This window comes from Juglans regia, chromosome 7 (genome assembly GCF_001411555.2).
Source record: "Juglans regia cultivar Chandler chromosome 7, Walnut 2.0, whole genome shotgun sequence".
NCBI lineage: Eukaryota > Viridiplantae > Streptophyta > Magnoliopsida > Fagales > Juglandaceae > Juglans > Juglans regia.
In genome coordinates this window covers 13,934,475-13,955,918 of record NC_049907.1, presented here as the reverse complement: position 1 = coordinate 13,955,918, position 21,444 = coordinate 13,934,475, and the positions used below count along the sequence as shown (strand labels likewise).

At 38.0% G+C, this 21,444-nt stretch overlaps 1 protein-coding gene across 1 annotated transcript in view; it reads left to right on the top strand.

Annotated features, from left to right (window-relative positions):
• Window positions 1-8,533: 8,533 nt before the first annotated feature.
• Window positions 8,534-21,444, top strand: part of LOC109012619 (protein transport protein SEC23) — a 30,382-nt gene continuing 17,471 nt past the window's right edge. The window contains exons 1-4 of the mRNA XM_018994336.2: window positions 8,534-9,466; window positions 9,565-9,738; window positions 10,571-10,732; window positions 16,381-16,523. Coding sequence (XP_018849881.2) covers window positions 8,738-9,466; window positions 9,565-9,738; window positions 10,571-10,732; window positions 16,381-16,523 — 1,208 coding nt within the window. The 5' untranslated portion in view covers window positions 8,534-8,737. The remainder of the gene's footprint in view (window positions 9,467-9,564; window positions 9,739-10,570; window positions 10,733-16,380; window positions 16,524-21,444) is intronic.

Genomic DNA, 21,444 nt, shown 5'->3' with positions numbered 1-21,444 from the left:
ATACATCTCTAGATCGAAGAAAAAAAAAATCGCTCAGAAGATTCCACAAACAGAGGGTGGAAATAGATTATATGCATATGCATGAGAGAAAATCATATCCAAGTATAATCTGTAAGTTGTTGAAATTTTTACAACTTCAGTAAAAAAATTCTATATACACAAACCAAACCAAATTCAAAAACAGTGTATAATACATGTGTACATCCCACCAAATACCAACATCGAAGCTCAGCCAGAACACAAAAAACCATCACCATCAAACCGCCAGATCTGTGGCATCTCCCCAGATCTATAACAACAGCCACCAAAACCACCCAAATCCATCATGAGACCCATCACGCGCGGAGGATATTCACTCAAAGTGATTCACTTTAATCACTTCTCCAACCCTAACCATTCTCTCTTCCCCTCTTTGTCTAACCTGAAAGTGAGAGAGTGAGATGAGATAGGGGTTTGAGAGAAATAATCGGAAAGAGAGAGGTGTGAGGGAGTGAGTTTGAGGGGATAGAGAGAGAGACGAGAAAGTGAGGGAGGGGGATTGTGCGTGAGAGGAAGAGAAGTGTAAAGAGAGAGAGAGAGAGAATGTGGGGAGAACCTACTGGGAGGGAAGGGTAGGGTGGGGTGGGGGCCGGGAAGAAAAAGAAAAAGGACTAGGATAGGGCTGGGCCATATGTGGAATTGGTGGGTGCTGAGTTTATATATTCTTTTGGGCTTTACAAACCAACCCATTTTAGATCTCATAAGAAATAGCCTTTTTTTTTTCTTTTTTCTTTTTTCCCAAAAATGATTTTAAATTTTCTTAAAATTCTTAAAGAAATAATTTTTTTAAAGAGATGAACTTTAATGTTGCACATTGTTTTATTCCCTCCACAAGATTAAGAAGAAAATGTTTACAAATTAAATTTTAATATTGTGCAACATTTTATTTCTTTTCTTTTAGTCCTATAAGTATTGAATTGATATCAAACTTTCCAATGTTATAATTACATTTCTAAATAAAACACTAACTTGTATAATCTATCATTTCTATTAATTTATTATTAGGTTTATTTTAACTTCTATAAATTGATGACATGTTTTAAATTTTTTTGAATTTTTTTACTCAGCTTCTCATTTATCATTTTAATATCATTTTTATTTTTATTTTATAAAAGCGGCAATGAAAAAAGCAACAGTCTTTTTTGTCTTTTTTTTTTTTTACAATTTTGCCCTTATTTTTTTGGTGTTTTTCTATTTTATCCTTGCTTTTTTATATTCTGTTTGTGCTTTTATGGTTTTACCCATCTTTTTTGTTTGTTTACCCTTTTTATCTCTTAATTTGTTTTTTTATTCGTGGTTTTACGTTTTTGCCCCTCAGTTTCATTAACAGTGGATTCTCAACCATTTTTCCTTCCCATTCAGATGTAAAAAAAAAAAAAAAAATCCGTTTAGAAAATTGGAGTTATAGAAAAAGTAGGTCTCAGATCATACACATATATTAAATTAAACCAACTCCAAATAATCTTCAAAAAATATGTTTAGATCTAAAAATAAAATTAATTCGTTTTGCAAATCCAAACAAAATGCCTACAAATTTCTATAAATTCAGCAAATAAGTCATACCCAATTGAATTTGTACAAAAAAAACCATTACAAAAAATACCACCCATATTTGTATAGAAATAAACAGAATCAGAAAGGAAGTCATACACATTTTGTCCCTTCTCCACTATTCCTTCTATGGGCTGCAATAAATAAAACCCTGTCATGAAAAGATTCAAATAAAAAATAAGAAGAATTAGGGGAATGAGGAAGAAGAGAGCCTCTGATTATTCAAATTTAAAGTCAGCAAACCAATAGTAAACTATGTGACAAACATAATCAAAAGAGTCATGTTCTCTGAGACAGCAAATTCTCATAATTTCCAGCCACCCAATAGAGCATTGCACAACAAAAAAAATAATACCCAGAAACCACTATACAAAGCCATCATAGTCTCCATTTCCACCAACCTACCTTGTCGAAATCAATCATTGAAGACACCACGGAGAAGTCGGAACACCGCTCGGTAACTCAGAAACTGCCGACTTTGACTCCGGCCAACCAAATATACCATGCACGACATCCCTTTCTTCTCCGTAAAACCCCACTGATTCCTCTCTCTCTTTTCTTCAATGTGTTTCCTCAACCAAATAATGAAAAAAAATTGATATTTTTTCCACCAAAAATTGTTGTCGCCATCGATCTCGGCTTAGCTACCAGGAATCTGCCGTCCTCTACCCATTCTCGGCCAGTCACCCACATCTGCCGTCACACCTCCATTTTTCCCTATGAGCTTTAAATCCTACTGTCACACGATTTTTCCTTCTCCAATAAAGGTGTTTTGGTTCTTTTAGTTTTTTGTGCCTTATGTTTCAAATTTCCTTTTTTGATTTTCAGCTTTCCTAAAAAGTGCATGCATGCTTTTTATTATTACAAAAACACCATTCAACCCATGGCCCTTAGAATTTCGTAGAAGCCTCTTGAAGAATCATTTGAGTAATTACGTTTGTTTCCTTAGGTGTACATGGCATGTCGTATGTTTTAATTCTGGGTCATTTACATGGGTCGTGCTTAGATTTTAAATGGGACTTATGTTTTTAAATTAGGTTGAACCTGGATGTATGTTCATCAAATTGTTATGATATAGTTTATTGGGGTTTGTTAATTGAATAAATATTTAGCTTATAGATCCTTTTTTTTTATTATTTTTTTACGGAAAATGCACAAGGGATTTAAAGTATATTTCAAATTATAGTACTAAGCATTAAATTTATGATTAACCTATAGTACTATGGAGTATGTTTAATTCTATTGTTTATTTTTTCAAATTTTTGATAAAATTATTATGTTATTCCTTAAATAGAAAATCAATGAATATGTTATTCCTTAATCTTAGTACAATCAAGTATTTATTAGATTATTTCTATGGCATGATTTTAATTAATTAGAATATCATGAAGCACTTTTTTTTTTTTTTTTTGAATAGTCAAGCTTTCATCATTAATTTAGCAAGTGTTGGATACAAAGAGGGACTCCCTCCATAGTTATGCTCTCCTGAGAGAGTTTTAGTGCATTCTTAGCTAAACAATGAGCAATACAGTTAGAGTTTCTAGATATAAACTGAGCCGATCCATACTCCAAGTTCTGAAGTTCAGCCTTGATGTCTTGGATAATCAGCCCTACTGAGTTCCAGTCCTTTGTCTCTAAGTTGATGTCGTTAACCACATTGAGAGCATCCCCTTCTAATAGTACTCTTGAAATGCCTAACTGTTTACATAAGAGGACTGCTCTTAGTGCAACCATTGCTTCTGCAAGTTTGGCATCAGGAAATATACTCCTTGATGATCTCAGAGTTGCTGTTACCCTTCCTTCCCAGTTTCTCCACCCCCATTCTACTATGTACTCGGTCTACTGAGGCATCCCAATTTGCTTTATAGACATTCAATGGAGGAGGACTCCAGGAATCTGTACCAGTAGGCCTTCCAGGAACCAAACTAACTTGCTCACTGTAATTGGCTTCTTTAAAGTCCTTAGTCAATTGAAGAGCTGCTTGAGCTATCCGAGATGGGTTCTCAAACTTTCCTTCAAACAAAAAAACATTTCTTCTCCTCCACACATGATAAGCTGTACAGGCAAACAGCTCAACTTCTTCCTCACTGAGGATTGATATTACATGTTCCACTACTTCTTTGAATGACTTGAACCCAACCTTCATTTTTTGAAGTCCTCTAGAACTGACAGACCATACATCCATCACTGCAGAACATGACCATAATGCATGCATAACAGATTCTAGCTCCTGTCTACAGATGGGGCATGAAGGGTCTTCCTTAATTTTCCTCCTCTTGAGATTGAGGTTAGTTGGTAAAGACTCGTGAGTAGCTCTCCATAGAAACATCCTAACAGCACTTGAGGTCTTCAGCTTCCATATTTTGGGTCACACTTCCTTATGGTTGGGTTGAGCAGAACTTTGCCCATTTGGATACTGCTCCATTGTGCCCAACAGATGGTATGCACTCTTGACAGTAAACATGCCATCTTTGGAGCACCTCCAAATGAGCTTATCTGGGTTGCCACACCAACTAATAGGTATCTTGCAGATATTACTGATGTCTTCTTCTGTGCATAGGCTCCTCAAAACCGACAAGTTCCAAGTTTTGGAATGCTCATCAATCAAATTACTGACTTTCCAGTGTGCATGCCTCTGATCTAAAGGGGTCTGCACTTTGAATGTGGTCGGTTGAGGGATCCATTTATCTCTCCATAAGCTAATCCCTTCCCCATTACCAATCCTCCATATCAATCCTTCCTCTAACACCTTCCTGGCTTCCAAAAAGCTCCTCCAGAGAAATGAAGCATTGTTGTCCAGTTTTGCATGTAGGAAATCAGTCCTGAAAAAGTATTTAGCTTTCATCACCTTAGCTGCTAGAGATTGTGACTGTTGTATTAGTCTCCATCCCTGCTTGGCCAGTAAAGCAAGGTTGAAATGTTCAAAATCTCTGTAACCTAATCTACCTTCTGCCTTGTTCTTTCCAAGTAGTTTCCATGGCAACCACTGAGTCTTGGTTTTATTTTCTCGACTGCCCCACCAAAACTTTTGCATAAGCTTGTTAATGGCATTGAGAATAGTTTTTGGCAGCTTGAAAATGCTCATGCAGTATGTAGGTATTGCTTGGACTATTGATTTTAATAACACTTCTTTTCCAGCCTTTGAAATGAATTTAACTTTCCAATTCTGCATACGGTTCCTTACAGAGTCTAGAACTGGTCTAAATGATGCTAGCTTGTTCCTTCCAACACATGAGGGTAAGCCAAGGTACTTCTCAAACACTTTAGCTTCCACCATCTTAGAAACCGAGATAATAGCCTGTTTTGTCTCAAGTGCTGTATTCTTGCTGAAAAAAATTGTTGATTTCTCAAGATTGAGTCTTTGTCCAGAGGCTTCCTCATAAGTTTTGAGAATTTTAGACATTCTACTCCACTCAAGTGCATTTGCTTTGCAAAAAAGTAAGCTATCATCTGCGAAGAAAAGATGATTAACCTTCAACGATCCTCTTGCAAATGGAAAACCAGTTATGTAACTCTTTCTCTCAACTTCATCCAACATCTTCCCAAGAAATTCAGTGCAAAGTATGAATAGGTAAGGGGAGAGAGGGTCCCCTTGCCTTAATCCTCTAAAAGGTATAAGGTGCTGTTGAGGGTCTCCATTAACTAGCAGAGAATATTTTACTGAAGAGACACATTGCATAACCAATTCTGTCCACCTCTTATCAAAACCCACCTTTGAGAGCACTGCCTCCAAGAAAGACTACTCTAATCTGTCGTAAGCTTTGCTCATGTCTACTTTCATAGCCATGTACCCCTCCTTCTTATGCTTCATTCTATGTTTCATTGAGTGCATTGCTTCATATGCCACGATGATGTTATCAGAGATCAACCTTCCTGGTACAAATGCACTTTGGGATGGAGATATCAACTTGGATAGAAAAGGCTTAATTCTGTTGGCTAGTACTTTAGATTACACTTTATAAATCACATTACATTGACTTATTGGTCTATATTCAGTCACCAAGTTGGGCCTTCTCTTTTTTGGGATCAACACTATAAATGTTTCATTAATTTCCTGAATACCCCTCTTGGATTTAAAGATCTCTTTGACAACCTCGACCACACCATCATCAACTGCTTCCCAGTGGTCCTGATTGAATCCAACAGAGAATCCGTCAGGACCTGGAGAGCTCATTGGATCCATTTCAAATAAAGCACCTTTTACCTCTTCATATGAACATGCCTTTGTTAACTGGAGGTTCATCTCGGGTGTCACTATTGAGTCTAGATCAGCCACGGCCTCCATGATACCATTCGGGTTAGAGGACTCAAACAACTTTTGATAATACCTTTGAAATATATTCCTGACTTCTGACCTATTACTCACTTGCTCCCCTCTTTCATTTGCAATCTGGTGAATACTGTTATTTTTCTTTCTTTGAGATGCACACTTATGGAAGTAGCTTGTATTTTTGTCTCCCTCATTAAACCACAATTGTTTTGCCCTCTGCCTCCACTTGATTTCCTCTTCAGCTAGAAGCTGATTAACTTCCCTTTGATATCCCTTGATGGTGTCATTAAAATCTCCTTGGTTTATTCTCTGCAACTCTTGGATCATCTCACTTCTCTGTCTAATTAGGTGTTTCTGCTTGCCATTCATGTCTTTTGACCAAGTTCTCAATAACTGCTTGCATCTGTCCAGACCAGCTAGGAAGTTCCTTGTTGATTGGGCCCCTCTGCACGAAACCCTCCATGAATTTTTTATTAGTTCTTTGCACTCCTGTTCAGTTGACCAGTAAGCTTCATACCTAAATAATCTTTTCCTTCTATTAACTCTAGCTTCCTCATTATCACAGGTTATCAACAAAGGAGAGTGACCTGAATTGAGGGCAGGTAACACTGAGACCTCACTATTGCTGAATTGTAATGGCCATTCCCCGTTTCCCATAGCTCTATCCAATCTTTCTTTGGTAAAATCTCTCCCCTCCCTATTGTTACTCCAAGTATACTTAGACCCTGTGTATCCAAGATCACTCAAGTCGCATTCATCAATAGCTAATCTGAAACACTCCATTTGAGAAAAAGATCTAGTGACTACCCCATACTTCTCATCATTACTCAAGATCTCATTGAAGTCTCTCATACATAACCAAGCCATTGGAGGCTCGGGTTTAAGCATTTTAAGGAGACTCCAACTAGCTTTCCTTTTGTCTGTGGCAGGGTTACCATAGAACCCAGAGAGTCTCCAAGGTTGACCACTACTCCCAGGAAAGATTGTCAAAGATATATGGCTATTTGAATAAGAAAGTAGTTGAGCATTTACCTCAGTTTTCCAAAGCATTGCAAGTCTTCCACTTTTGCCTATGCTGTCGACCACAAAACTTTGCTCCATTCCCAACTTGTTCCTCACCTTCTCCACTTTACATCTGTTACCTTTAGTTTCTGACAAAAATATAACAGATGGGGTTCTTTCCTTCACCAATAGATGAAGTTCATTGACTGTCCGAGGGTTCGTAAGCCCTCAGCAGTTCCAGCTTAGCAGTTTCTTGGGGAATGGCAGTGTTGCATAGCAGCCACTGCCTTGCACACACTCTTCCCCTTCCTCAACATGCATCTGTTTACTTCTTTTGCCAGCCAACCTTCCATTGTCTGTTTGACCCTTTCTTTTCCTTGCTTTACTAGGCTTATCCAGCTCCATGTCACACGCATTGTTCTGTAATTCATTGCTGACTAACCTTGCACGTGCTTTCCTCTTCCACTTGCCTGTCTGAGCTTTGACCCTTTGGGAAATTACATTAGTGACCTAAGCAGAAGGATCTCCCTCTTCAGGGGACTGCGCGTGGTCCACCCTTGACTTCTCAATAGTCTTTATCTTAGAACTAGGTCTCTGGTCCCCTTTTTCTATCACGGTTACTTCCTTTCCCAATGAAGCTTCTACTGTTACACTTTCTCCTCCCTCTTCGCAGGATATGTCAGCTTTACTCTGAGCGCCATACCTACCACCCTGGTTTCTCGCCTCTTGTTCCTCCTCAGTTCCCGCCATTACACTCTCCTCTCTTCCCTTTGGTACAACTTTTTCCTGTTGTACCTCTCCATCTCCCTTTCTCTGGTCATGACCCTCCACCTTGCCCTGACCTGTTTCCCTTCTGGATTGAGAAACCTCAGAAAATGAGGTTTTTGGACTGGTTCTTAGCCATGCACCGTACCGTTGGTTGAAGCCTTCCAAACTAGCTTTTCCTCTATCAAGTTTGTCGCACATTCCAGTGACATGCTTGATCTTCCCACAATGATAACCTTTCGTACTTGAAAGGAATCCAGTTCAAACCTTTCCCACAATGAAGCACTTTCTTAGAAAGTAACAAACCGTGTTTAGTGTTTCATGTAAATTTAGAAACACTTTCTTATTTCTATGGTACGAATTTAGTGTTTCGTAAAAATAAAAAATTGTGAAATGAAATTTTAGAAGCAGAGGTATGAGGTAAGTAATTTGCTTATCCACTAAACTTGTATGAACTTTTCAATTAATTTTGTATTAGGTTTATTTTAATTTGTATAAATTTGTGACGTGTTTCAACTTTGTATGTATTTCAATTCTCATTTTGTTGTTCATTAAGAAGTGACAGATAGTGAATTTATCCACTTTGATTAAGTAAAACTCAACTCAACTAAAATCAATCATTGATGAAACTTAGGTCTTGTTTGAATAATAAGTTGATCTTATCTCATTTAATTATTATAATTTTTTTAAATTTTTTTAAAAAATATAATAAAAAATATATTTTTATTTTTTAACGAGGTGCTATTTGCACGTAGTCCCAAAGTACATCTTATTCTAGAATCATGCACGCAAAAAACAATCAGCTCACCTTCACTTACTAGTTATACTTATATATATAAATACAATATATATATATATATATATATATATATATATAAAAAGTCTTTGCTTTGCCCATAACGGAAAATGAGAGCTGGCCCACGAGAGCGTACACTGAACTCTCTTCTAGACCTGGTATTGTATGTGAGAAGAAAAGCAACAGTAAGAGAGGTTCGTTAGTGCGAGCCCGCAATACCAAGCTGAAAGTTGGTCAATCAATTGCATTATCACGAGAGATACGCGCATCTCCAAGCCCAGCCAATCTCTGCCGCGGAATCAACTAGAATCCAAATGGCGGAGTTCGTCGAATTGGAAGCGCAAGACGGCGTCCGAATGCCGTGGAACGTCATCCCGGGAACGAAGCAAGAGGCCAGCAACTGCGTGATCCCAATTTCGGCCATCTACACTCCGATCAAGCCCTTCCAAAACATGCCCGTCCTTCCCTATTCCGCACTCCGCTGCCGCACCTGCCGCTCCGTCCTTAACCCCTTCTCCATCGTCGACTTCGCCGCCAAGATCTGGATCTGTCCCTTCTGCTTTCATCGCAACCACTTCCCCCCTAACTACTCCTCCATCTCCGACGACAATCTCCCCGCCGAGCTCTTTCCCCAATACACCACCATCGAGTACGACCAAACTCCCTCCTCGCATGTGCCTCCTTGCCCGCCTGTGTTCATGTTCGTCGTCGACACGTGTATGATTGAGGAGGAGATGGCTTTCCTCAAGTCCTCGCTATCCCAGGCTGTAGATTTATTGCCTGATAATTCGCTGGTTGGGCTGATCACGTTTGGTACTTTCGTACACGTCCACGAGTTAGGATTCGGGCAGATCCCTAGGACGTATGTGTTCAAGGGGTCCAAGGACGTGTCCAAGGACCAGCTTCTTGATCAAATGAGCTTTTTTACCAAGAAGCCCAAGCCGGCCACCGGTGTCATTGCTGGTGCCAGGGATGGGCTTTCCACTGAGAGCATTTCACGTTTTCTGTTGCCGAAGTCTGAGTGCGAGTTCGCCCTGAACTCGGTACGAAGCATAATTATTTTCAACTCTTGTTTTTTATTCCCTGCATCCTTATTTACTTGTATTATTCATTTCTTCTCTTGTTGGGCTTAATTGAATAGGTTTTGGAGGAGTTACAGAAGGATCCTTGGCCTGTGCCGGCGGATCTTCGGGCTACTAGGTGCACCAGCACGGCGTTGAGTATTGCGGCGAGTTTGTTGGGAGCCTGTGTTCCTGGTTCTGGGGCTAGAATTATGGCGTTTATTGGCGGGCCTTCAACCGAAGGCCCTGGTTCTGTAAGGATGGATGGTTTCTTTTGTTCTTTTTCGTGCATAATGTGAATCATATTTTCGTTTTTTGAGCTAAGCATATTCAGTTGAGTTCAGCCGGTTTAGTCCAAATTCATTGATATCATGTTCCTGCTTATCCCTAAAGGATGGAAATACCATCTAAACCAGAGTTCATGGGGTGCCCCAATTAGGCTAACTCGAGTTTTTTTTTTTTGATAAATGGCTAACTCAGAGTTTATGGGCACCCTCTGTTATTTCATAGATTTTTAGAAGATTTATAATTAAGTTGTTGAAGGTGATCTGGTAATTATTTCAATCATTTCCTGGTATCATTGATGAGTGTTTCGAATGAGGGAAAAGTAAGGATCAAGCTTTTCTCATCCTTTCTCGAACGTAGGACATAGAAAGTTGAGTGTTGTAAAATCTAATGGACAGTGAGGGAGGGCGTGGGAGCAGGGGGAGTAGGTCTATCTAATGTTTTGGAAAGAAAAAGAAAAGAAAAGAAAAGAACAGAAAAGCTTTCTGCATCAGTTGTTACCCTCTTGGCCTCTTGTGGTTACTTAAATTGGCAAATGCTAAGCAGTAAGCTTTTCAACACAGATGTGTTGTCTATAACTAACATGGGAATTGCTATTTTCTTTTTGTGCTTTCGAACAGTGGATGTCTCCTTGCTTTCACGTGCTAGTTGATTAAGAATGTCTGCATATGAAATACTTGCATTTTATCTCTCTGCTTTTGTTCTTTTTTTGTTTTTTTATCTTTGGTTTTTAGTGGTTTTTGGTTAATTTATGGGACTTTTGGAAGTTCTGCTGAGCTATGCATTATGAAACTTTTGCAGATAGTGTCAAAAATTTTGTCAGAACCAATTCGTTCTCACAAGGACCTAGATAAAGATTCTGCTCCACTTTATCACAAAGCTATGAAGTTTTACGAGGGACTTTCAAAGCAGCTTGTACATCAAGGACATGTGCTTGATCTTTTTGCTTGTGCACTTGACCAGGTAATACTTAACTTTCACATCTGCTCCATTCACACACTACTTGTATCCTGAATGAATCAATGAACAGAATAGTGATGTGACTATTTAATAAATGCTGTTGTGATGCGACTATTTAATAAATGCTGTAAGGAAAGGTTTTGAATTGTTAGTTGTAAAAAAAAGCCAATATTGGTTGTTAAATGCCTAGGGGTGCTTAGTTCAAATTTTATCATATTTAAGTTGTAGCAACTGTTGTATCTGTGATGAGCTTGGGAAGGTGTGGGAATATTGGATCAATGTTGGTAAAAGCCCATTCAAACGTAAAGTGGCAAGGCTGAAATTGGTTCACTTAACAAAAGTGTGTGCAACTTTTTCTTCAAAGATATTTATATCATAGCAGTTTTAGCGATTTCTATTTGTAAGGACAAGTGTTTTAATAAGTAAGACATCTATATTAATCAGGGTGAAAGGCACAATCCAAGTACACAAGTCCTTTAATTTGTTTTTGATAAGTACAAGTCCTTTAATTTGTATGAGGTAGATGAGGAAGATTTTTTTTTTTGATAAGTGGTAGATGAGGAAGATGATGAGGGCATAATCTTTTGGTGACATTGTGGATGGTCCTATGCTTAATTTTAATGATTTTAAACAAATAGGTGGCGATATATAAAAAAATAATTATTTATGGGGGGGGGGGGGTAAGAAAGCTGATTTTACGGAGGATTGTGGGGTTATTCTTTTTTGATAAATCAAAATCAAAAGAAAAAGAATACATTTTTCCTAGAAATACTTTCTGTTGTTTTTCTCACATTATATTTTACGTAAATAATTCTTTTTAACAATAAAAGTGGTATTAATGTGTCACATTAAGCTTTGTTCAGTGTAGTAAATTTTTTTTTTTTTGATAAGTGAGCTTTGCTCAGTGTATTTACTACACTTTGCTCAGTGTACTAAATATAATTGGAATATACATAATTTTATCAAATGTCACATAATTTTGACTTGTCGAGACTTTCCACCTCCCATACTGATATGTGTAATAACCCTACCCTATAAAGCCCAACCCATCCCACTGAATTATAACAACGCATCTAAATAACAAAACAAACAAGATCCATAGATGAACATTCCTACATGAAAAACATAAAAACCAATCAATTGTGATATCCATGGCATGCCTAGGGATGTAAACAAGTTGAGTTCGAGCGAGTAATGGGTGGTCAAACCTCATTCATTTAATTTTTATTCAAACAAAAGTCAAGCTCGAGTTTTTCATCGAGTTGGATTTTATGTTGACAAACAGCCTGTTTAATATTAGAGCATGTTTGAGCTTGTTTACGAGCTGCATCATTTCGGTAAAATGCATTCTTTATATTCCTTCATGTCTAATGTGGTGTCTCTGGCTCGAAAGAAATGAGATATGCTTTGAAGACAAAGAACGTTCGATGGGAGAACTTAGGGATATTTTCTTTAGTACTTTGTGTTTGTGGGCTAAAACTCTTGTAATGGATGATGTTAACTTCCTGAATTTGTATTAGCTTTTCTTTTGTTTTTAGAGAGATGTAGGTATTTCCTTTGTATATGTCCTGTATACTTGGGCTTTACCTATTCTTGGGAATAAAGTTTCTTATTAATTACAAAAAAAATATTTTTTATATTGTATTTATAACTTTATCTAAAAAACTTGACAAGCAAATTTTGACTTTTTGCTAATATCTTTATAAATGTTTCTTTTTATCAATAAATAAGAATTTTATTAAAATAAATCAAGCCAAGTACACTAGAATATCATTAAAAATGTTGTATATACATATATCAACAATTAGATTCATAAAGTTCAAGTAACATATTTAGTACTAAGAACATAGTTTACTCTAATCCAGATCGGCTTCCAAGGTTCTGTTCGGATCACTTTTCCATTCTCATTGATTGTGGAGGCATTCAGAGAGGTAAAATATATTTTAAGTTTGAGAACATGTGGCTGAAATCAGAAGGATTTGTTGAGAGAGTTAGACAATGGTGGTCATCTTATCTTATACAAGGCAACCCTAGTTATGTGCTGGCCTGCAAGCTAAAAGCTCTCAAGAAGGACTTGAAGAAGCGAAATCAACAGATTTTTGGAAATGTGGAACATCGAAAAAATTCCATTTTTGACAAATTATAGGGTTTGGAAGACACAGAGAAAGAGAGGGGTCTCATAGAAGAAGAAAAGACTCGCAAACAGCAGATGACATTGGATATTGAAAGGATGGCTTTAATAGAAGAGACTTCCTGGCGACAAAAATCGAGGGCTTTATGGCTAAAAGAAGGGGATAAATGCATCAAGTTCTTCCATCGCATAGCTAACTCGCATAGAAGGCACAATGTCATTCAATCATTAGTAGTAGATGGGAGGATGACATCGAATCTATCTGAGATTGCAGATCATATTACTGACTTTTATGATCAACTACTTTTGGAACAATTCTATTGGAGACCATGTCTAGATGGTCTTGTTTTTGAGTCGATTGATCACCATGAAGCAAGTTGGCTAGAGAGACCATTTGAGGAGGTGGAGATTTGCAAGGAAGTGCGAAGTATGGCAGGCGATAAAGCTCCAAATCCGGATTGGTTCACTATGGCTTTCATTAAGGCATTTTGGGAAGTAGTTAAGGATGACATCATGAGCTTCTTCCATGAGTTTCATGAACGATGTAATTTTGAAAAATGCCTTTTGCTACTTTAATTCCTCTTATTCCAAAGAAGTTGGGAGTGGTGGAGATTAAGGGTACGTTTGGGTAGTGAGAAGTGTTGAGAATGTTTGTGAATAGTTATGAGTAGAGATTGTAGTAAATTTGTGGGTCCCATTAAGAGTATTTTAAGTTGTTTGGATGTGTGAAGTATGTTGAGTTGTTGACTTTTGAGTATGTAGTTGAAAATTGTGTGGGTTCCATAAATATTATAGTGATTTTATTTTTAGTAATAAATATTATAATGATTTTATTATAGTGATTTTTTAATATTAATAAATATTGTAGTGATTTTATTTTACTTATATATATAATAATGATAAAAATTATAATGATTTTATTTTTAATTTATATATAATAGTGATAAATATTATAGTATTTTATTTTTTATTTATATATAATAGTGATTTTATTTTTTATTTATATATTATAGCGATTTTATTTTTTATTTATATATTATAGTGATTTTATTTTTTATTTATATATTATAATGATTTTATTTTTTATTTATATATTATAGCGATTTTATTTTTTATTTATATATAATAGTGATAAATATTTTTTATTTATATATTATAGCGATTTTATTTTTTATTTATATATTATAGCGATTTTATTTTTTATTTATATATTATAGCGATTTTATTTTTTATTTATATATAATAGTGATAAATATTATAGTGATTTTATTTTTTATTTATATATAATAGTAATAAGTATTATAGAATGTTTGTGAATAGTTATGAGTAGAGATTGAAGTGGGTTTGTGGGTCCCATTGAAAGTATTTTAAGTTGTTTGGCATGTGAAATATTTTTAAAAGTACGAGAATATTTGGAAAGTGTTGAGGATACTCTAGTATCCAAACACAGCCTAAGGATTTTTGCCCTATTAGCTTGGTGAGTGGAATGTACAAAATTCTTCTGAAGGTTTTGGCTAATAGATTGAGTACGGTATTAGAGAAGATCATTTCCAAGCCTCAGAATGCCTTAATACAAGGTCTGCAAATCCTTGATTTTGTTCTCATTGCCAATGAATGCTTGGAGAGTTGCATTAAGTCGGGATTTCCAAGGTTATTATGCAAACTTGACATGGAGAAGGCATATGATCTAGTAAATTGGAACTTTTTTTACACATGCTTGAGAGGTGTGGACTTGGAGAGATGGTGCTCTTGGATCAAGTTTTGTATATCCACCGTATGCTTTTCCATTTTGGTGAATGGTAGTCCAATGAACTTTTTTGGAAGCTCGAGGGGATTGAGGCAAGGTGATCCCTTATCTCCACTACTGTTTCTTTTCATAATGGAAGCTTTTAGTAAAATGATCACAGGTCTTGTGGAAGGTGGATTTCTATCTAGCTTTGTAGTAGGGGATGCAAGAAATAGCACACTTGAGATGACCCACCTCTTATTTGCAGATGATACTATTGTATTCTATGCTTCTAGTCACAATCACATTCAAGCTTTGCGGGCTCTCCTACTTTGTTTTGAAGCGGCATCGGGATTAAAAGTGAATCTCGCCAAGTCATAATTAGTTCTAGTTGGAAATGTTGCAAGTGTTTTGAGCTTCGCCAACATTCTGGGGCGCAAAGTCTCCACCTTGCAAATGAAGTATCTCGGTCTTCCCTTGGGTGCCTCCTTCAAGTCATAGTTCATCTAGGACGGGGTGTTGGAAAAAATGGAGAGAAAACTGGCTAGTGGGAAGAGGATTTATTTTTCCAAAGGTGGTAGAGCTATGTTGATAAAATATACTCTTTCCAACCTGCCTACCTGCTTCTCATGTCTATTTCCAATACCATGCAAGGTGGCTTATTTGCTAGAGAAGTTGCAATGGGATTTCCTATGCCGCGTGAATTGGGCTATGGTTTGTACCTCAATACTTGAAGGCGGGTCGGGAATTCGGAATTTGTTGGTTTTGAACATCCAAACGTGGGTTTTTACACATGTTGAATAGAGTCCAAAACTGAACTCATCTGTAGGGCCCACAAACATTAATTTCCGGTTTTACTTTTTCATCTCAATCAGTGACATTTCTCTCCATTGTGTACAACTTTTCCATCTCTCGGGGGGCTTAACTCAATTGTTTATCACTTTTTCTACTTGCTGGTCTAGCTGCAAGTGCGGCTTGTCAGGAAATTTTTTTTTTCTAGGTTTTGGTGCCGGTAGTTGCTTAGACCATGTCAGATGAATAGTTAAATTTAATGGTGGGACCCATTTATTTTACAACTTTCCATAAATATATCTAAACTTATTTTAACATCTAAACACACCTAAACTCATCTTAAGTGGGTCCCACAAAACGCTCTCAACCATCTCAACTCACTACTATTCATAAAGAACTCAGTTCAACTCAACATCCAAATACAGCCTAAAAGATCTTGTCTTGACCTGGCCTTCTCATTCTAGTGGAATATGACATATTAAAAAACTCATTAAAAGCATCAATCTCTCAATCTTGCCTTGTTTGAATGAAGTTAACATTCGACTGGATAATATTACTCAACATATCCAGTTATCTGCCATAGAAACATCCTTAACACAAGCAAACCTATACATGGCTGGGAAGACTTCCTCTAGGACAATATCTCCACACCACAAATCATGCTTGGATCTAATCCTGGGTCCATCTTCCTCTTTAAATCTGATTTAGTTAGAAAAATTTCCCCTACCCTTTACTAATATTCTTCCAAAGAGCTTCCCCATGCAGTCTTTGTACCTCAATAAATGACCCATAAATGTTTTAGATGTCATGAATGCTAGATCTGGATTTTAACTTGACGATTTGCACACGTCACCCTTGGAGAAATTTTTATCTTGTATTGAAATGAAAGGTTAGATGGACTTTATGTGTTGATTAACCAGGAGTAGAGATGAGCCTTGCCACTTTCTTTTCCTACCTTGCATGTATATCAGCTTTCCATTCTTGTGACATTGTTCCTTTCAGGTGGGAGTTGCTGAGCTTAAAATCGCAGTTGAAAGAACTGGAGGACTGGTTGTGCTTGCAGAAAGTTTTGGCCATTCAGTATTTAAAGATTCACTCAAACGTGTTCTCCACGCGGGTGACTGTGATCTTGGTTTATCATCGAAGTAAGGGTTCCTTTAATTCATTTTCTGTCATTTAAATATTACTTGGTGAAATGACAAACTGCAATTATGTTTTTGAGTCTTAAGATGTATATAGTTGGTAAAACTCAGATTCATATACTTCTTTGGTCAGTGTTTGAGTTTGGTTATTGCAATAAAGATTGTACAACTGTTTTTTGGTTTTGGTTTCGATGGGATTGTGTTAGTAGCTTCTTATTGACCAAAAACTCTATGAGCTTAAACGAGAAAATAACCAGTGGTGGAGGATTACTGAGAGCAGTCGCAGGGGGGTCACTAAATTTATTTCCATTGATGTCGGTGCTATGGACTGGTTGGCATCTGCAGTGGGAGCTTGAGGAGCGTCTGTTGGTTCCTTTGAGTTTTATAAAACTCGTAGAAAGGGGAACCAAGTGCTGATGGTCCAAAGATGTAATAATAGATTCGGTAGGTTCTTGACATTGTTGGAGTTTAAGTGAGTAGATCATGTGATGGCTCGCTCTCAAAAACCATTCCTTCTTCTAAAAACCTAAACACACCGCCACCTTCATCCACCCTAGATCGGAGAGTGTCTTCTCACCGCCGGTACAAAGAGTTTCGACGGGCCCTAGCGACTTTGCTGAGCGCCGTCCAGCGTAGTCTGTCTCGCCGGTGTCCTGGTTTCATTCACTCTCGTTCGGATTTTTTCGAGAATCTTGCCTGCGGCTTCATTTTGTCATCGGATCTGCACCTCCACCGACACAAAAAAGTCCTGTGAATCTAGTTTGGGCTTCCCGTCGTTGTTTCATCTTCGGCAATCCTGTTCCTCTGAGCTTTTCTCAAATTTTTCTCATCGGATTCGTGCTCCTTAGCTGTCTTGTGCACTTTTCGGCGTCGGATCCGTATCTCCACCGTCTCAAACAAGACTGGCGACTCCAGTTTGGGCCCCAGATGTCGGTTATTCTCCAGCGACCTGCGATCTGCAATCTGAGCCACAACCATAGATGTGGTTTTTTTTGGGGTCTCATTCCAACGATGGGTTGTTTGTTCCAGTGACCTTTCACCGGAAGCATCCAGCCTTCTTGACTGTTTCTACATCTTTGGGATAATCATGGGCATTCTTAAACACCTTTAATAGAATCAAAGGTGTTTATAATGTCCATGGAGGGTGGAAATTTTTGTCGCATTACAGAAAGGGAGGGGTAGAAAGGTAACCAAGGAGATGGTGCTTAGTAATGCCAGTGCTTGTTGGCTGGCCAGTATAGTGGAAGAATGTGCTCTATCGGAGGGAAGGAAAGACTTCTTCAAGACATATATGGATGGAAGCAAAGCTCTGTTTGCTCATAGGAGGTTGAATGCTCATGGGCATTTTTTGGAAGTAACTGACTATGGTGGTGGTAGGGGGGGGTCGTGGTCTCTTAGCTATCCCGAAAGGAGTGGAAGGAAAGGGTTGGAAGAGCTTTTCTATGGAGTTGAAACAGAGTTTGGCAGTTGAACAAAAACATAAAAAGGGAGTCATGGCAAGGGAACTTTTGGTAGGACATGGTCTGAAGAGGGAAGGGGCAAGATGCGAATCACCTGAAATGGATAGCTGTCCAAGAGAAAACAAGTTGCAGAGGTATCTGCATAGTTTGGAAAAGGAGGTAACGGGCGTGAAGGAGGATTTGAAATTGTTTAGAAAGGAGATAAAGTCTTGGATTTTTAAGATAATCAAAGGTTTGGGCCAGGGCTTGGGCCAATGTATGCGGCCCCTAAAAATAGGAAAAACGAAGTCTACTGGGTGTAATAGTTTGAAGCCAGATAAAGGGAAGGCCAAACTTGGGTTTGGCCGCATAAGTCCATTTCGCCCCCAAACCTGAAATGGAGGCCGAAGATCCATGGGCCCTTGTTTGAGAAGGGCTTCACTTCTGTAATCTCTGTTGTCGGTCCCATCATTCCTTCGTCGGTGACTTCATCTCCTACACCGGAATGCATGCAAGCTTCTACGGAACATTTGGGGGAGGTTTATGACGTGTCCCCAATCTTAATGGCGGAGAAGGCGACATGTTTGGTACCTGAGAAATCTGAAGGGTCAGACGAAGTTGCACAAACAAGGTTGCCAAAGGCAAAGGGATTGGCTGCCAACCCAAAATCTCCAATGGAGAAGTACCAACGGAGTTGTTGAGGAGGCATAGGATTTGAACAAGGGTTTATTGTTGGTGCCGTTTGGAACTACATCGAGTGCTACGTCGGAGGAAGACATTGTCCCCTTGGTATCTCTTCCTCCCATAAACAATATAGATGGATCTTCTCTGGATTGAGTTTTGCAAAAGGTTAATGAGATTCAGCATATTGTGGGAATCACACATGGAGGATGTGAAGAATAGTTTAAAGCTCTACTCTCTGAGATTGAAGAGAGCCACTCACGTGGTACCAAATCAAGCTTTAAGAAAAGCAGCGAGTTGAAACGTCTTTTTTGTGCAATCAACTATGACACTAAGGGTGGTAGCTCAAGTCGAGGGCTGTAGTCTTTCGCATAGAGGGTATTCGGGTGGAGATTGGGCTATGGGAAACATTGGGTTGGGGTTGGGGTTGGGGAGGTGTGTTTTTTTCTAACTCGAGTTTGATGTATTTTGGGTAGTTTTACGCGGGCTTTTAGGGGCAGTAGGAGCTCCCTAGTATGGGTTATGGATTTTTTTGTATACATTCAGTATACTTGATTACTCCTATTGATTTATATATATAATACTTTTATAAAAAAAAAAAAGAGACATTGTCGAAGCTTGGACAAGAAAAGAGGCGTGGTTTCATCACTGTTCTAGAAAGGTCGAAGGGCAAGGGGTGGAGGAGGTTTGTAGAATCGTTGAGAGAGGCTGTTTAGTTCTCCTCTGTTTCGGGCGTAAATAATAGAGTACCTGAGAAATGGGGGTGAAAAGTGGTGAAGTGAGGGAAGTGGTGACTTGCACGTCTCAAGTACTTCTGAAAAGGGAGGTATGACCTTGTATGACATCTGAAGGTATGGTGATTGGGTCACATAAATGTGCAAATAGTGAGTGGTTTTCAGCCAAGGAAACTTCCAAGAGAAGGGTGGTGGTGAGGTGGTCTTTGGCCTTGACTTTGGGGCTGTTAGGAGCAATGGATGGCCATCCATGGGTAGGTGGAAACTTCCTCAAAAAGTTTTGCTAAGGTGAACAAAATTCGTGAGTTTTAAACAAGTGGGCTTTATTTGGAGTTTAAAGAGGGTTTGGTTAGGGTTTGAAATGCTATCAAGTCCAAATCCAATTTTTCTTGGCTCAATCAAATTTTCAAGGTTCAAAAGGTTGGATAATGATGTCATAACATGAATTTGAGGAATAATAGTATGTGGAAATGATTTAATCAAGTGATTAAAAACAATGCTAGAAATCAGATCAAATAGGGTTTGAAGGCCAACTTTAGGGTTTGGGGAAACCGTTTAGGATTTCAGTTTCAACCAAACTTTTGGGATTTCAATTAGATTCCAACCATTTAAGATTTCACTAAGGTTGAACCCTTATTTGGTTTGGCACAATTTAGATGGTTGAATGAAATTGAGTTTTTCTTAGGTGGCATGAAATCACACCTTGATTTCCTTCACAATCTATCTCATGGTTCTTCTTGGTGCCAAGTGTCCAATACTATTCACCTAGTATGGTTAAGATCTTGCCAAATATCGAGGATGAGGTGCACGAGACCGGAGTTTACTCTGTAGGGGTTGGTCCGAAAGGCCTTGCTTTGAGGAGGTTCCTCGACATAAAAGGAAAAAAAAAAAATCTTGCCAAATGTCTAAATAAAATTCCTCTAACTTAATTTGGACATTTCACATTGTAATTTTGAAAACATTGCACTAGGTGTTACTATTAAGGTTACTATTCACTCTGGGAAAAGTGAAAATAAACTTTACACTGTAAAATCCTAAATATACACATTAACCTAATTGTGCAATTCGTTTATCGAAATTTAACCCTGAAGTGCCTTAAAATAAAAAAAAATGCATTTTCAAACAAACGTTTCGTCCGAGAACTGAAAATGAGTTTATTACGCCATAAAATCCTAAATATTCCTCTAAGTATAATGGCCCAGACCATATCGCATTAAGACAATTCTAACTATCTCAAATAAATAAAATTGCGTTTCTGGCACCATAGTGAGTGGGTAATACTAACTATGCTGACACACTAAAACTTTCATGATTGGTCGATTCGTGAAAACTTACGGAGTTTTCACGAGATTCCTAAAGCCTATAGAAATTCCACCACTGAATTTCTAGCGGGCTGTTAAATTAATTATGCTGTTGGAGAGGGTTCAAGGATCTGCTTTTGGTTTGATGATTGGTGTGGTGGTCGGGCCCTTTGTAGGGTGTTCCCGGCTATTTTTCCTATTGTGGCTGATTGGCACGCATCTGTTTCTAATTTGTTAGTCTGTTCTAATGGATCCTTATTTTTTGATAGGTAATCAAAGATATAGTATTCATAGAAATAGGCAAAGTCCAGATACACAAGAAGTATACATGAAAAAACGCCTAGCTAGAGGTTACAATAGAAAGAAGATCATGGACACTAAGTCCGTTACAAACTATAGCCCCCGCCCATAGGAACAATGACTTGAAAACAAAAACTTTAAGCTCATCCATTGTTCTTTTTTTAATCATCAAAACATCTAATATTTCTCTCTCTCCAAATACACCAACACAGCATATTGGTACCAATCTCCAAATTGCCGCTACCTGAGAATCTTCGTTTAGTCCTCTCCAGCTTGCGAGAAAATCCATCAATCTACAAGGCATAATCCAAGACAATCCGACTCTTGAGAAAAAATCATCACATATAACCTTGGCCACCTTGCAGTGTAAAAGCAGATGATTAACTGACTCCCCATGCTTCTTATACATACAACACCAATCTAGGACAATAACCCGTCGTTTTCTCAAATTATCTGTAGTGAGAATCTT